We start from the raw sequence: 17,641 nt of genomic DNA on the forward strand, positions 1-17,641 counted from the left end.
TATCAAAACACAGCTTCCTAACCTTTCAAAAACCACACTGACATGTCCACACGCCTCATTTACCACCGGTCCTGTCCCCTGACACACCCGGAGTCACCATGGCTGCATCCCCCACATCCCCCCTTGGCCCCCCACACCGCACCCAGGGCCACACAAAACCCACCTGGGACCCCCATACCCCACCCAGGACCCCCCAAACCCTCCCCTGGGCCCTGACCCCTCTGTCCCCACATCCCGCTTTACCCTGAGCCCCCACCCCGCCGGTCCCCCCCTCACCGCGCACCCGCTACCCCACCTCCAGGCCCCCATCACCCCCTCACCATCTCTCCCCTCTCAGTGCTCCCCTTTTCCACACGCACCCCCTGGGCTCCGCACAGCCCCGGCCCCGCTCCCCCTCCGGACCCCTTCGCCACAGACCTGGCAGCTCCCGCTCCGCCGCTGCCCGCCGCCCCGCCGGCACCCCCCCCGCCGGCTCCGGGCCGCAGCGCCATCTTCCCGCTCTGGCCCCGGCAGCTCCTGTCAGCTGAGCGGCGGCGGCTTCCGGGGCTGGGCCCGGACCCACGGCCCGCCCAGAGCCCGGACCCAGGGCACAACCCACGGCACAACCCCACAGGACAGCCCCACAACCCCACGGGGCAGCCCCACAATCCCGCAGCCCCACAGCACACCCCTCAGGGAGAGATGGCGGCGGGAACACAGACGTCCCGCCGGGCTTGGTGATACCGGGTTGAGGAGGGAAAAGAACCCTGCCTTCTCCTCACAAAGCTTTTAAAAAATCCAAGTTTTATCTTGATAAAAGTCAGCTGCAGGGACCTAAAAACGAATCTCGCCTGCCTTCCGCCGAAGCACCAAGGCTCCCGCCGTTCCCCAGGGCTGAGCTGACAGGTCATCCCCTCAGCTGCTGCTGCTGAGGACACTGGAAATCTCTGTTATTATTACCTTGTGATTGTACCAGCCCAAAACCTCAACTCTGCTGATAAATAAAGGCTGCCGAGGAGGTGCGGTAGGAGCATAGCACTCGGTGCTCATCTCTCTTCCCAAGGTAAGGAATCTTTGCTAAAACACAGGACCCAGCCTGGAAGCCCTGGAGTTGTTCTTTGGTCTCAGGTAAAGCACAACAGCATTGCCCAGGGGGTAAATCCTGGGAAAAGCCACTGCTTAAACCTCTCTGTAAGCTACCGACCACTGTGAGAAACCATTAAATCACACCCTGAGAGAAGGAGCTGGATGGAATTTGAGGTCTCCTTTTAAAACAAAGTCCCTCAAAGATAACTTTTTCTGCAGTTAGAATTGCACTAAGCTGCTCATGAGCAAAAGCTGTTTGCTCTCCTGCTACCACTCCTGAAGTACACATCTACTCGAGATAGCAGTAGTGACTTTAAAGGTGAATATTGGCAATTCCTTACTCAAAATATATTAAGCATATTCCCCCTCTTATCCATCATCAGTATCTTGCAGCAAGCAAGCTGCTATTTATCAGAATCTAAGGCTACATTTTTATTAATACATACAGGTAAATTTGCTCACGGATGACCAAATTAAGACATTAGTTCTCATACAACCCAAATATAAGATACAACTCTGCAAACAAAGCAAAAGCAACTCATCTCTGTCTAGTTCTGGAGCAAGCAAAACAGGATGCCGAGCCTTCTATCAGCTCCTCACAGAACTTCAGTCATCCCTTGGCAGAGCTGTAAATAAATTATATAGACCTGGGCTCCACTTCCACTCTGGATGAGACATGACAAAGCAAGGAGACAATCCTGTAGAGAACACTTGCTTCAAGAAGGATTGTAGTGGCAAAGGAAAAGCCAGTCCTGCCTTACTGGAATTCTGACACAACAGTGAGCTGAGAACACAATCATGAGATGGGGAGGTGGGAATTGTGTGGAGCCTGTGGAACAGCCATGGAATAATGCCTGGAGACCTGGCACACCCAGGCTCTACAGACAGGCAGCTCTGTACCAGAATCTTTTACAACATTGTTTATTCTGAGGCTTAAACAGCAAACAGTTCAAAATTACAGTAGTGTTTACAGACATGTAAACCACGAGTTGTTTCAAAATTATTTTATAGAAGCAAAAAGCCCAAGGAGGGGCAAGGCTTTACTGTCAATACAAGAGGGTTCAGTTTGGTTTTTCAAGTGTCCAGGGAAGTCTCTTGACTGCCACATTTCTCACACCTAACAGCAGGCTTTGCAGAGTTTCTGCCACTGAATCTTCTCAAAGTCTGACAAACGTATTAGGGTTTATCTGAATACAGAAATGACAGTATTTCCAAGATGTAATATAAAACTCTGTGACAGTAACACAAACAGATGCAATGAACTGCTGTTCAGAAACACAAGGCATTTACTGCAGGAGTGCACTTCTATGAGAAGCATTCAGAAATCTGCTACTGGTTCTTTCAGCAGAGACTTCCTTGCATGTCAACACCTATCCTCACCCAGTAGGAAACTCAAATATTTTTTTCCTTTCACCTTTGCTGCTACCTTCATTCTTCTGTTCCTCAGTACAGAGGTGTCAGCCCCAGCTCCCCAGCAGGCTGTTGTTATTCAGCTGTTTGAAACAGTCTGTATTTTACTGCCATTTTTCTCTTCTTTGGCTTTCCTTTTTTTCTTAGTATTTTCCTTTGTAGTTTTCCTACAAGAAACACATTGGAGACCTGAATATAATACATGAAGTACACAGCAGAGACACAGACATTAGTTGTTTTACATCCTATTAGTGCAGCTGAGTCAAGTGACAGCTCACCTGAAGCCTGGCTCTAACCCCAGCAGTTTAAACCCAGCTTTCTGTCACCCCACATGGCACCATGCAAGGCAAACTGATGTTCATCCAATTTCCAACAAACAGATACTGACACTAAAACTTCATCACTAAAACAATTCTGACTGGGTGGTCCATCCAAACAAGTTACCAGTTATTTTAGAGGAAGCTTGCTGGGCCTTCTCTGGATAGACAGAATCTCTTAACTCCTCTTGAGAAAAAAACTACTTACATTTTTCTTTTGTCTTTTTTTAAGAAGCACTTGGGGGTGGTACAAATGGATTCTCTTTTCAGTGGTTTCTTAATGAACTTCTTCTTCTGTTTGCTGAGAACAAGATACAGTGAAGAAGGATTATATTGCTTTGAAGAGCAAAAAAAAAAAATAGTAAATAAAACAGATAATTAAATCCTCTACTAGTTGTTAGGGATTTATGGGTCTAAAAATATTTTCAGTGTTGCTTATTCTGAGACTTGTCTCTCAAACTTTATTTTGATACATAAAATATATATAAAATTTCCAGGTTTAGAAACTATTGCAAGTAACAAAGAAGCATGTGAAAAACATTAATTATTTTCCTACATGCATACACCAATTTTTCTAAAGATAAAGGACTTTCTTCCAGGTACCAGAAGCCCAGTTCTGATTCTAAACTGCAGCTTTGTCAAACAACTTGATCTTCTGTAACCCTTATACACCCAGCATCACTTGTGCAGGCTTTTAAAATGGGAAACTGGTACAACTATTCAAATGAAGATACCTTTGCAGCCTGGGTAAGTGTTTTATGTAGTCTGGCACAGGACAGCCAGCTCGCTGGATCACGTTGGCTATGCTGGAAAGGAAAGGAGAGGAGAGATGAACCCCACTGTGGGACCCCTGGAAGTTTCACCACGTTGGTACAGAGAGAGTTCTCTCTCATATATATATATATATATATATATGTACTTGTAAGAGCTTTGCACAGCAGTGTGGGGTTTCCAGAGCATGGCAATGCTGTGCTGATGAGGTACCAGACACAAGCAGATGGTTCAGCAGTACACTCTTCAAAATGTAAAAATAATTTTTGCTCCCCCATGTTTCTAATTTACCTCCGTAATAAAGGTTTATCATCTTCTGTAAAGAAAGTCACTGCTTTCCCTGTGTGCCCAGCTCGGCCAGTCCGACCTGTCAAACACAGATTTTGCAAAGAGTAGATTATTTTACTTTAAGTATCTCCCTTTATTCTATTCCTCAGCCCCAGTCTCCTAATGTGTGTTAGTGTATTAAGCATACAACCAAACAGCTGATCCCCAAAGCCTGTACCTATTGAAAGCACAGGTATGTCCTGAAGCTTCTGAACATTTAAGGTTCATAAAAGGTTGAGAAAAATTAACAGTTTTACTGAAAGTTAAGAGCAGACACAAACAGGCTGAAGCAACACAGAAGGTAGTGTTGCAGCAACAGAGGAGGTTTGGCTCCAGGATTTTCACTTGTGCACAAGAGCACTGACATTAAAGACCTAGGAAATGAGAAAAAGGACAGAATTTGGGACCCATCACTCACCTATCCTGTGGATGTACTCCACAGCACTCGTTGGCAAATCATAATTGATGACCATATTCACACCTTTGAAGTCAATCCCTCGAGCCAGTAAGGCTGAGCAGATGAGCACCCAGATCTTCCCAGCTCTGAAACTGTGTACCACGTTATCTCTCTAGGGAAAGAAAAGGAAGGGACTTGGAAGCAGTCCAAGGAGCAATTTGAGAAGGGAGGTAAATTTGTTTCCTGAAAGCTGTTGTGATGTTAATGAGTAAAACTTAACCTCTAAATGAAAACCTGCAGTAATTTACTGCTAATGTTACCTGAAGTTACATCAGTAAAATATTCCTTGGCATGATATCCTACCTGCTGCTGGGTTTTGTCTGCATGGATGACATCCACGTTGATGCCTTCATAAATAAGTTCATGGAAGAGCTCTTTAGCCCTCTCAATAGACTGTACAAAAACAAGGACTGGAGGAGCAAAACCCTGCAAAAGAACACACCTGGTTAAGGCTCAGTAATGTACCCATCACTGGAGAGACTTCACCAGCCCCAGCATTTGATGGGTTTTTTGGGTTTTTTTGACTAACCAAATCTTTGGAAGTCAGAACTAAGCAAGCTCAGCTCTACTGCCTTTGGCAGAACAGCTCCTAACTTAAGCACCAGGTTGCATTTTAATCCACAGAAACAAACGCTTTTCTCTTCATACCACCTGATGTGAGGGACCCACTCACACTGCCAAGAGAACTTCAACTTTTGTTGCACAAACTGCTCCTGAGAGCAAGACTCAAATATACAGCCAAGAGGAGGGAGCCCCCTCAGGAGGAGGGCTCTTACTCTTCCCCTTGCACAGCAGATGTGGACAAAGGTTTAACACGTGTCACAGAGAAGCTTTGCCTGAGGAGGTGCTGAGTCCCTGAGAGAACACACAGCTCAGTGCACAGAACATCCTTACCCTCTCCAAAATACCTTTTTAATGAGCTCTCTCATTGCTGTTAGTTTTCCTGTCTCAGAGCCAACAAACAACAGCTCTTGTTCTACTGTCTCTGCTGCAGAGTTTCTGAAAGGAGAAATCCAACAGACATCGTGCTGTTAGTTGGCATATATGAACACTAAAAACCTGGTGAATGAAAACACTGCATGAGAAACCTAATTCACCAGTACTTGCTTTTAAGAGTAATGTTTCTTTGATGATAAAGTAGTGGGTAAAGGAAAACAACACTTTCCCCAAGAAGTGAGAAAGCTCTGTGTGTCCAGTTTTTTTTCTGGAGACAACAAACCTGCAGTCCTAAGATCAACAACAGAGGCACACAACCAAACATGCTGATGAGGCAAAGCAAGTACATAATTTGCCTAGGAAAAGTAAAATACAACAAACAAAAAAGCATGACAGAGCCAAGAGTAGAGCTGCAGACCCACCTTGCTCCAACAGAGACCAGAATGACACTGTCCAGGTTGAGTTTACACCACTCCTCCACATCGTGGGCAAAGGTTGCACTGAACATGGCTCTCCTGACCAGGTGGGAGGTGCAGGCCAGGAAGATGGAGGCCAACTGCTCCCTGAACCCCCTCTGCCCATCTTCAAACAGCTTGTCTGACTCATCCACCACCAGCCACTCCACACTGAGGACAGAGAGATTTGCTGCTGACTAAAAAGTCACTCGTGGAGAAAGCAAAGGTCCCGTGGGACCATCACAGATGCCAGGATTATGTCTGCACCTGCTTCGTGGTGACAAAGCCAGAGGCGAGAAAGATGCTCAGTACCTGGTCAAGTCTATGGCTGGAGGATCTTGTTTCAGCAAATAAATGAGTCTGTTTGGAGTAGTCACCAGTATGTCTATGGGGGGAAGAAAAGCAAAACATTAAAAAGGACACAAAATAAAGCAGCAGACTAACAGAACCCTGAGAAACCCAAGTTCCCTCTGCCAGAGGTACAATTCCACAGGCTCCACTGCCTCAGACCCCAGGTCCTCCATACCAGTTACTTCTGTAGTGCTGAGCCAGAGGCAGCACACCATGAGTGGTGCTGAGTGATCTCTGTAAAACCACACAGGCCAGAAGGGGGGGTGACGTTTTGGGACTTTTCAGAAGCACTTCAGAAGTGAAAAAACAATTACCAAACTTCTTAGATGACTTGGGCCCAAACTTCTTTGCAGCCTCAGCTGCCTTGTGGATGATGTGGATCCTGAAGCCTGTCCCCTCTGCCAGCTTCACCAGCTCCCGATGTGTCTGCAGGGACAGCAACAGGGGTGACATTTCCAAAAGGAGCTGCCTGGCTTTGGAAACCAGAGACCTGCAGGCAGCCCTGGAGAGAGAGCTTCCAACACCACCCTCATTTCACACTCAGGAAAAAGCTGCTGGGTTTTTCCATGCATGTATTCCTAACGTGTGTTATTCTGATCCTCACATCTTGAGTCTCAGGCTGCAGCTCCCACACATCCCCTCTCCCATTTGAATAAAACTGGAACCCTGCCCCACACTGCACTTCTTTATTTCAGTTTAATAACAAACTGTATCAAGTTATTTGTTGAAATTCCATGTTTGGGACAAGCAGATGAATCTCTGGTAGCAATCTCAGCCATGAAGGTACTAGGAGCACCTAAGCACTGGGCAGCTTTAAAATATGATCAAAGAATCTTGAGCCTCTAATCTAATCATCTTGATTAGATTGGGATCTAGATAGGCCACTGCTTCACAGGAGACAAAAGACTTGACCATTTAAATCAGCTCTTTCTGATATCAGAGGGTAATAAAGGGAAAAAATATTTACTCAGCTGCTATTTTACTGATTCAGAGTGAAAACTTTGAAGTGCATCAAGGCAACAACAACAACAACCCCTTTCCCCTCACAACACACCTGGCTGGCAAGCTCTCGGGTGGGAGATATGATCAGAGCTCGGAACCCTTTGTTCCTGGGCTGCTTCAGATGGGCTAAGAGAGGGATACAGAATGCCAGGGTTTTTCCAGACCCAGTAGGAGCTGAAGCCAGAAGCTCCCGACCCTGGAAGAAGAAAAAAAAAGAGGGAGGTTTTATTTTATCAGAGGAAAACCAAAACAAAACCAAAACCAAAGACATTCAGGAAAATATTACTGCTCCAAGTTGACCCAAAACACATCCTACTGCAGTGGTTAAGTGAGAGCAGAGCACTCACATGCAGCATGACAGGAATGGCCTGCATCTGGATGGGGGTGGGGACCTGGAAGCCAGCAGCCTGGATGTTCTCCATGATTCTGGGGTGGATGTTGTACTCCTTCTGAAGCTGATCAAAGGTGGCAATGGGGTCAGGAAGATCTGTTCCCTGCACACTGATCCTGTGCTGATTCCTGAAGCGATTTATCTGAAGAGGCAGAACACAAACTCTTTCTTTCTTTCCTTGACAGCATAAAACTAAATACATGTGGATTCATCTCCTGGTTACTCTTCCCTTACTCAGTCACCCTCCTCCCAAGAGGAATCACCACAAATGAAGCTCAGTTTTCAGAGAACCCTCCCAGACCCCAAGCCACATCAGAATCCCAGGGTCCCACCTTTTCCCTTCTCAAACGTTCAAGTTTTTCTGCTGTTGGTTTTTTGTCTGTTGTATCTTTGAACGTTGCTTCCAGAGAGGACATCCACTTGATCCCGTTGCTTTCTGACAACTCTGGCACTGATGCTGCTTCTGCAAGTTCCAAAGTTATGAAATTTCCATTAGCAAACTCCAGGCAAAAATTATTTCAGAAGAAAGGACATCTCAAGTCCTTTTTTCTCTCATTCTCACTCATGCTAACAAAGACTCCAGAACCATGGCAATCACATCCCCACACCTCAACCTTGGACCCATAATTTATTTGCTTTGACACGGGCCAGCCACAGAACCCAGAAGCCTCTTTTAATTCTGCTAAAATGCCCTATGGTACCTGCAGATTTACTCTGCACTGAAGTAAGTAAAGAAGCATGAACTTCCTCAGGGTATTCTACCAGGGACACATATGGATGAACACACGTACCTCGTGTCTTTTTCTTTTTCCTTTTCCCTTCACTGCTTCCTGCAGTTCTTTTTCTCTTTCCTGTCACCTCCCCGCCGCTTTTCCCTCCTCCATTCTCCTGCTGCTCCTTCACCTCTTCTCCTGCCAGCCCCCGGGGGGCTTCCTCCTTGCGTCCGAAGAAGTCGAGGCTCTCCAGAGAAGCGCTGCCCACGCCGCTCCCCTTTATCACCTGGAGCAAAAACCGGGACACTGCCTGGAGCAGACCCCAGCAGCTCCCACAGGGAGGCCCGGGAAGGGCGGAAGGGCCGGGGCCCGCAGCCAACATGGCCCCAACCTCCCCCGCGTTGATTCCTCACCCCGAATCTCCGCGCATCGACCTCGAAGCGCTGCACATCGAAGCGGGCACCGGCACCCAACCTCCGAAACAGCTCCCTCGCCTCCATCTTGCCGCCCGCCTCCGGGCCACTCCGGAAGTAACGAGCACTTCCGGGAATACCCGGAAGTCGCCACCGTCTCCTAGCAACCGCGCGGCATCCTCAGGCTCCAGCCGGACGAGTTCCGCGCTAGGCCGCAACGGGCCCGGCGCTCCGGGAGGAGCCACAGGGACCCCCGGGGGGCTTCAGAACAGCGGGGGGGCTCTGTGTCACACCCGACAGCACCCTTTCACCCGACAGGACCCTCCCAGACCCCGTTACTGCAGCTGTGCTGCAGTAACGGGGTCTGGGAGGGTCCTGTCGGGTGGGACACGCAGCAGGGTGATGGTTGTTGCTGCCCCTTTTCCTCCTTGCCCTTCACCAGGAGTGTTTTCTCTCGGTTCTGATTAAAATGCATGTTGTTAAAGGCTCTTAAGGCTCAGTCCTGCACAACCCTCTGGATTTGAAGAGCCACTGAGCATTTGGTGTGGAGCTGGTTAGGGCTCCTGGTGATGCTGGAATGAAAAGCCCAAATAATTTGTTTAATGGTGGTTTCCCCTGATGGCATCCAGCCCCATGAGTGGAGAAAGAAAACAGAGAGGCAGTGGCAGGAGCACTGAGCAGCTGAGCTCACCTGGCCAGGGCGATCTGGAACATTTTGCATAGATTAAGATCAGTATTTAATTCATGTATTTATTCATTATGATAAACTGTGAGACCTAATCGTACAGCTCAGTCCCCTAGCACTCTATCAGATCAAACCATACAGATATTTTTCCTGGTGTTCTTGAAGTAAAACAAACAGAAATCCAATTAAGCAGTAACAGAATTACCAAAAAAATTTTATCTAAAAATGCAGTCTCCAGGGCTAAACACTGACATTGCCAAAATCCAGGAGCCCAAAGAGCTCCAGGTAACCTCTGTTCCTCTTGTAACGCTCACCACTTCAATTCCAAACTTGTAGAATGAAACACAGCACAAACTCCATCCTCCCCGCAGCCCCTCTCTGCCTGATTTATGCCGCTTTTTTATCTTTTTTTTTTTAATTTTCCAACCTTTTCACTTCCCAGCAGAGGGATGGAAGGACCCATGTGGGTGCTGAACACCCCAGCACTGAGGCTGCAGTCCCTGGTGTCCCCAAGCCATGTTTACACCAAACAAAGGCACCACGAGAGAGGAAAACTCAACACCACGTCCTCTGCGCCATTCCTGGTTGGTTTTCCAATGGGAAAAGGGACTAATGGTTGCCATGAGAGGACGGGCAAGAATGCGGAGGCATTTGTGTAACAAAGAACTATAAATCATCTCCAGTATCCATCACACACCAAGAGGTGCTGTCAGCAGACCCAGGAGTAGGGACACGGGATGGATCCTGCACTGGGAGGAGGCGGCAGCGCCAGGTGCCCGGAGCGAGGGTCCCTCCATCAGCTCCCCCCCAGCCCTGGGGCTGAATCACCTCATTCCAAGGTGGATTTGCTCTGGAATGCTGGGGTGTAGGCTGTGAGGGGCCATGTGGTGCCTTGGGGGTGAAGGGGAGAGCAACACAAAAATGGAGAGTGGAGTTAAACCGAGGCAAAACTGCTCCTGTCACCACTTGGGGTTTAGCTTGGCTCCCCCTGCAGCTCCATCAGTGACTCGGTGTTAATTGCTGAGTCAGCAGTGACAGCGTGGGGCACCAGCCATGACCTGGTGATGGATGCTCCAGTCACCTGGGCAGTGCCGTGTCACGAGCAGGAGCTCAGTTCCACAGAATTCAACTCAAAACTGTGCCTGACCTCCAAAACTGATCCCGTATCTGGACTGACTGGAGCCAACCTGATTATTTTTCTGTGTTGCTGAGCAAAGTGACCCCAAGCCTGACAAAGAAGGACCCTCTCAGATGCAGAAACCTTGCAGGGCAAAGGGTGTCTTGTTGTGTCCCCTGGGATTTATCCCAATGAGTACAGAGAAAGCAAAGGAACTGCCAGGGAGTTCCCACTCGGCGTTTGCCGCAGCACGGGGGGAAGAGCTGGCAAAGGAGCCATCAACACACACCCCACAGCCACGCTCAGTGGGGTGAACACAGCACTTTTGGACCATCCCATGGTCTTTCCATCCACCCACTTTCCACCTGCACCCACTCATGGGTGGGTGACAGCAGGGCACGCTGCAAAACCCCACGGCATCCCCTCTGCCACCACCACACACTCAGCTGGGGGATGCACTGGTGACACCGGTGGTGCCCAGCCAAGGAGGAGGGAAATCAAACCCCCAAACCCCTCACACCGGGTCAGGGGTGCTTACCTGTCCCTGTGGAGTCCCTCCTGAGGAGGGTGAGTTTGTCCAGCAGGTGGGAGGTGGGATGGTGCTTGCCAGGGGAACTTTTGCATCTCTGGTGCCCAGGTCCTGCGCTGCGGCGTGGCGGTGGTGGTGATGGTGATGGTGATGGTGGTGATGATGGTGATGGTTAATATGCACATAAGAGGCAATTAGCCCGGCTGAGTGCACTGGTGACCTCTGATCCCTGCTGTGTCCCCCAATCCATTAACAGGCCCTCAGCCCTCAGCTCTCAGTATGAATTGATGTAGCATCCATTCTCTCTCGGCAAGGAAACATGCTCCCTCATTCAGCTGCCCGTTTCCACTTTCTGTTCCTTTGTCCTTCCCTTCTGTTCCCTGTGTTGCTAACCTGGTCACAACTTCTTGACCCCACGTCCTCCTCCCTCCCAAGGGTGTCGTAATCCCAACCACTGCCGAAAAAACTTTTACTTTTTTTTTGCTTCACTCACATCTTACTTAGCAAAAATGGTTTCCAGCAGTGTGGGAGCTTTGATCCCCTATTCAAAAAAAAAAAATCCCTGCAATGTTTTTTTAAAGACTTTCTTTCTAAGGCAAATGAATTCTTCATAAAGGGGGAAATGGTGTGCTAGTTGGTCTCTGCTCATCTGAGGAAGACAAATGATCTCTTTTATTACTTAAAAAGCATAACAGTTGAGTGTGTAGATTTGTGATTTATCTGTAATTAAGAACCCGTTTGAGCAGCGTATTAATTACAGAGAGGAGAATCCGTTTTGCTGAATAGAGGAGCAAAAATCAAAGTTGCTTGAAATAGAATATAAAACATCTGAGGCTGAGGTTTTGTGTGGCTCTGTGTTGCACACAGACTAGGAAGGGACAAGGCTTCAGTGCACATTTGAGTTTCCTGACTTTCAAGGCTTATCCCTAGGTCAGAGAAATAAAATCAAACCTCCACACCCCCTGCAAGCACCAAGGGGAGCCTGGGCTTGCTGTGCTGGCTGAGCCTGGAGCCTCCCACAGGGCTCTGAGCTTTTATTTACCTGTGGACCTGTCTGCACCGGGGCATAGCTGTCCCAGCTCCATGTACCACAGCCCAGGGCTCAGCCTCTTCACACCCCATGTTTAACCTGACCACAGAGCATCTGTCCCTTGTCCCCATAGCACTCGGGGCAGTGTCTTGTCCATTTTGTCCCAATGAGAGACCTCTCAGCGCTCCTGGTGAGAAGGCAAGGCAGGACCCTAGCAGAGCAAGCAGTGCAGAGCAGCTCACGGGGTTTGTTTGCTGCCTGGACTCTGTGCAGGGGTCTGCAGGGCTGTGGGCATGGACCTGCTGGAGCTCAGAGCTGGAGGGGACCCGTGCTTGCTCCTCCCTGGGACACGGAGCATTGCACCCCTTGGCCAGCCAGGACAGGAGGATGGTGAGATGTCAAGGCTCCTGAGACCTCTGCAGAGCAGTGAGAGCCCCTTGGGCTGCTGAAGGAGCAGCAAGGGGGTCACAGCAGCTGGAGCTGTGGGATCAGAGCTGCACTGGAGCAGGCAGAGCAAAGGTTTCTGTGGCTGCTGAGAGCGTGGAACTCGTGTGTAAGGACACAACTGCTAGGCTGCTGTTCTCTGCCCATCTGGTCATTATGACTCGCATCTCCTTCGCCCATCAAACCTCTCCACATTTCCACAGACCTGTGAAAACCTCCACAGCAAGCCCATGGCAGCAGGAGATGGGATCAGCACACGCTGCCTGCCTGGCCTGGGGACTCCTCAGCCTCTGCCTTGTTCCCATGGCCAGAGCTCAGCACAGCAGGGAGCTGGCAACCCCTGCAAACAGCCGGGCTGCCCAGCACTGGCACTTGCTGCATTCTTCCTCTCTGTGAACTCCTCAAACTCTGCCACCAGCCCGACCGAATCCGCCCAAAGGCTGCGAAGGGCAGAGCGCGTCCGCTTCCCTCCTGCCCCCTCCTTGTGCAGCCGGCAGCACAGGGACCTCACTCAGGGCGATGGTGTGCAGGCTGCACCAACACGGAGCACCCCGTGCCTGCTGCTTTTCCTGCTGGAATTGCCAGCGGACCCAGCCAGCTGGCTGGACTGGCAGAACCAGTACCGCCCGTTTGCAGCCGGGGCTGTTGCGCAACCCCGCGGCAGGGTTTACACGGGCGCCAAACGACATTTTTAAAGTTGCTGAAATAGCTCGTCTGTATTCTGGTAACCCTGGAGAGGATGTCGCCTTCTTGGCCAGCAGCATGCCTGCTTCTCCATGGGGATCAGCTCTGCCTGCCCCAGCAACCCCTGTGCTCAGTGCTGGCTGGTGGGAGCTGGACTGGTCCCAGCAGGGCCAGCACTGGGATGGTTGCTGAGCCCCAGCAGTAGGGTCTGCACCATCACCGGGCTGCCATCACACACCTGAGGACACCAGCCCAGCACCAGGGTGCCCCAGCCCAGGCAGGGTTTGGCCCTGGATGAGGTTTCCCTGGCTCCGTTCCTCCCCACAATTAGGGAGGTGATAAGCACCAAGCACTGCTCCCTGGGATGGCCACAGGCCCACACCGAGGGCTCGTGCTCTGATAAGCCTCTATCACAGCTCTGGGGCAGGCAGTGAGGGTGGAATTTACCTGGTTTTCACCCAGGGACTTTGCAAGCAGCATCACCTGTGCTACAGCACAAGGAGATGCCCAGGAAATGGGATTTACTCACCAGGGGAAGGTGGCACCAGGCTGTGCCTTCCAGGTAGAGCCAAGAGAGCCCTGACCCTGTGCCTTACTCCCTGCCCTCAGTGGCACTGGGGTTTGGGAGGTGTTTCCTTTGCATCCACGTCTGCACCTCAAACTGAATACAGCAGCATTCCTGTGCTCTCCACTGGAGGAAGCTGCAGTTTGTTGCAAACATAAAGAATAACCAACAAAATCTTGTGGCAGGCTGCAGATCCTCGTGTGCAAGGAATTCCCTTGCAAACAGCTTGGAACTGTAAAATAATCCCCCAGCCCTGTAAAACTGCACTAGTCATACAGGAACTTTGTTGTGTTCCTGCTGGTCTCTTTGCTCCCTAACAGCTACACCCAGAGAAACACAACATGCCCAACAGCAACAGAAAAAATTAATGTCTTCCAGGAGCCTCATTTAACTTAACATCCTATTTTCCAACAACCTAATGAGGCAGCCAGAGTGTCTGCAGGAGCAAACACCCCACCCAGTGCTTCTCCAGTGCAAGGTGAGGGCTGGGCAGGGACAGCCCCAGCCCCAGGGAAGCAGTTTTGGGTTGAAGTCCCCAGGGCAGGAAGGTTTGCTCAGCCAGAGGTTAAATCCAAATCAGGGGATATTTTTTCCCCACAAACTCTGTGGAGCATCCAGAGCACCCTCTTAAAGCCATCCCACTTTCTCCCTTCCCATCTCCTCCTACCCAGGGGTAGGTGACAGCACACAGCGAGCAGTTTGGCAACTCCATAAATTCACACCTCTTGGGTAAATACAATCTGTTCTTAATCATTTGTTCTATTTGTGTTATTGACATTATCCTGCCTGGTTTATTACACTCTCCCTTCAGTGGAGGAGGAAGTCACCTTCCCCATCAGTGTCTCCAGATTGCTCTTTTTCCCCCGTTGTTTTTGGTTTGGTTTTGTTTTTTTGTTCAGTCCCCTCCCCAGGTCCCTCTCAGAGCCTCCATTCCCCAAGGTTTTCACTTACTTTCTCTGCAGAGCTTTCTGGAGAGCTGCACTGATGTTAAGCCACTCCCCAAACCCTGTTCTAGGCAGACTGGGTCTGTCTTAAAGTAGAAATCAAGCCCCAAAAGGAACTGCTCCCCTTGGAGTATTAATTCAGCTGCAGCAGGTTATCCACTGCCTCCTTCTCCTTCCCCCTGGGTTATCCATTCCTCTCCAGGACCAATTCAACCTGATGCTGGATATGGATCAGCTGAGGAAAGCTTAGCCCAGTTGGCTTCAGCAGGCACTCAGGGAGCCAGACATAGTTGGCATGAGTAGAACCCAAGTCCTTTGCACCCTGAGGGGTGAGGCACTGCAATATTTAGGAGCAGGATTTGAAAAGGGCTCAGCCTCGCCCTCAGGTGTGTTGAGAAGGACTGGCTGGGCAGGAAGGTGCAAAGGGGATCTCAGGATAAAGCTTGCAGCTTCACTCTCCCAGTTTTGCTAAAAGGAAACATCACTCCTGAGTCTGCACAAAAGGGACAAAGTGGGCTTCATCCCTTCTATCCCTTTCCAGCTTTTGTCTGGAGCAGCTAAAACTTCCAGGACAGGTTTTTATCACAGAGGTGAACACCAGACTGGTGCTCTGAAAGCCTTTCCCACACTTGACTTATGAAAAAACCCAAAAAAGGTGCCAAACCAAAACCAGGCATTTCAGAAGGTGATTAAAAGCAAAGCCTTGCACTGCATCTCCAGAAGGGCCACCCCTTCCCCTGATGTGCTCTGACTCACTCAGCTCTCTTAGCTCTTCACAATGCAAGATCTTCAAAAGCTTTCCAGCCAGCAGCACACCCTCCTGCTCCCCCTTGTGCTGGGCTGACCCCAAAGCTGAGGATCCAGCATGGGTGAGGTTTGGGTTTGTCAGGCATTCACCCACTAATTGGTTTGCTTAACACTCGGGTGCCAAAGTTAGCAGAGGGGGAGGAATAAACTGCTGGCCTAAAGGCAACATCATCAGAGTGTTATTAGGAGGGTGAGGACAGGAGTTTCCCAAGCTCTTGCTATTTTTGTCTGATACCTGGGACTCCCTAGGAAATATCTGGCTCACCACATCCAGGCAGATATAAACCTGGATCCGAGTTGGAGGGGACAGCCCAGGGACACGTCCCTGCCACCAGCCTGCATCCCTGCCTCCCACTCCCTGCCACAGAGATGTCTGCCACGCCATGGCAGATGATGGCTGGAGAATCTACAGACCACACAGGCAGCAAGGAGTCAGAAGAAATGGTATTTAATTATGGTATACATTAAATTAAATGTCATTCTTGAATATTCATCTCCAGTTCATGATGATGGATTCACCGTAGGGCAACTCCTGTTGGTCCCAGCAGGGGTTAGGGTCCCACTGTGCTAGGTGAACCAACCCAGAGCACCAGGGCTGTTCCTGCCCCAAAGAAAGCATCCAGTGTTTTTCATTTTAGCAGTGGTCATCATCCAGGGGCACCTCCACTGCTCTCCACTTCTCTGGATCCCTCTCAGCTGCTGGCACGAGTGGCGATGTTTGAAAAAACGTACTCAGGTGGGGAGCATCAGATCCATCTCCTGAGGGGAGCAGGTATGGGAGGATAGGTGATGCCTTTGACAGCTTCAGGAGGTGGAACTTGGGCACCCAAACAAAGCCCTTCAGAGCTCTGGAGGGTGTGGGCCATGGTGTCCTCAGGAGGTGCCCAAGCTGGGCTCACAAGCTGCAGATCTTGCTGATTCTCTTCCTTCAAGAGCTGCTGCCAAGGGGGACAAGGCAGGCAGCCCCTGGGGCCCAGGGTGTTCCCATCACAGCCCAGCACCCATCCAGCTGCAGCCTGAAGGTGACACCAGCAGGAGGAGAGCTCTGTGTTTGTTGGTAAGGGTGGAGACAACGAGGCTCATCATCAACCCACTAATGGGGGAAAATCAGCTAAAATCAGCCACCTGTGCTGGCCGTGTACTGGGCAGGAGATGAGGCACCCAGTCCCATCTGCACCCCAAGGAGGGGAGAAAAGGAAAATGGTGTCTGAAGCCCAATCTGAGGGAGATCCCAGCAGAACTTCCTGGAGCCTCATTCAGCTCTGCAGCAGCAAGTGCTCCAGGCTCACCTGGAGATGCTGAACCACTTCCCAGTGCTCTGGATGTGTCAGCCAGGCTCTGACCTCTTCCCCACCCCACAACAGTCCAACTCACAGCCCCCAGAAGAGTCCCTTGAGATCTCCACAGTGGCAGCTGTCCCCACACGGATTGTCCAGGTCCTGCCAGGGCTGGCTCCATGCTCTCTCTTCACATGGGATGTCACCATGCAAGGGACAAACGTGTGCCTGTCCCCCCCCACAGAGCAGACACCAGGGCTGCCAGACCAGCTCCCTTCCAGAGGCCCAGCTCTTTCCTGATGAATTAACTCATTTAAATGTTGAAGAGAAATACAAAACCATGCTCAGCTCTGACCTTTACCAAAAAACAAAACAAAAAAAAAGGAGAAGAGGAGAGATTTGGGAACAATATATACAGATGGGGGAATTGCACTTAATTACAGTAGTTTACATCCATTGGACAAAATTTACTTCTTTTATATAAATCTCTATGTATAGAAGCAGGGGAGGGTGAGGATGGAGCAGACTGTACCTATATTTACAGTTTCATTGGCTCAGTTCAACAGCACATGCAGTTTCTCCTTCCAAACACCAAGTAACAGACCCAAGTCCCTCTCAGTCCGTCGTGTGGAGGAGTTTAACTTAAATATTATCCATTTTGCCCTTCTGCCAGTTCCCAGTACAGCTTGTTCCTCAGGAGAGCCTCTTGGAAGGCAAATACTTCAGGAAAAAAAAGAAAAAATAATAAAAAAGAAACAATCCCCAAGACATGTCTTGGAAATACTGCGTGGATGGAAGGAGAGGCAGGGTCCCGGGTGGGCAGGTGGTGAATCCAGGCTGGTCCTGAGTGGGGCTCCTGCTCTCTGGGGTGCTGGGCTCCTGGCTGCGGCGCTGGGCTTCGCTCCGGCGATTCCCCGGGCTCGGAGCTCCAGGCTGACCCGAGGGGTGTTG

The 17,641-nt window shown here is 50.0% G+C and overlaps 2 protein-coding genes across 2 annotated transcripts in view; both read right to left on the reverse strand.

Moving 5' to 3' along the window:
- SYNRG (synergin gamma) overlaps nt 1-491 on the reverse strand; it is a 36,198-nt gene extending 35,707 nt beyond the window's left edge. The window contains exon 1 of the mRNA XM_030462354.1: nt 418-491. Coding sequence (XP_030318214.1) covers nt 418-491 — 74 coding nt within the window. The remainder of the gene's footprint in view (nt 1-417) is intronic.
- A 1,037-nt stretch (nt 492-1,528) lies between these two features.
- DDX52 (DExD-box helicase 52) lies at nt 1,529-8,708 on the reverse strand. Its single transcript, XM_030462622.1, has 15 exons — nt 8,609-8,708; nt 8,274-8,481; nt 7,815-7,945; nt 7,439-7,624; nt 7,144-7,287; nt 6,404-6,515; nt 6,051-6,123; nt 5,706-5,909; nt 5,256-5,346; nt 4,651-4,773; nt 4,309-4,459; nt 3,855-3,930; nt 3,527-3,598; nt 3,001-3,093; nt 1,529-2,642 (listed from the first exon to the last, which is right to left on the reverse strand). Exons 1-15 carry the CDS (start codon nt 8,693-8,695, stop codon nt 2,555-2,557), a joined length of 1,839 nt encoding a protein of 612 aa, XP_030318482.1. The 5' UTR covers nt 8,696-8,708; the 3' UTR covers nt 1,529-2,554.
- Nucleotides 8,709-17,641: the final 8,933 nt, after the last annotated feature.

The sequence above is a fragment of the Calypte anna genome, chromosome 19 (genome assembly GCF_003957555.1).
Source record: "Calypte anna isolate BGI_N300 chromosome 19, bCalAnn1_v1.p, whole genome shotgun sequence".
Taxonomy (NCBI): Eukaryota; Metazoa; Chordata; class Aves; order Apodiformes; family Trochilidae; genus Calypte; species Calypte anna.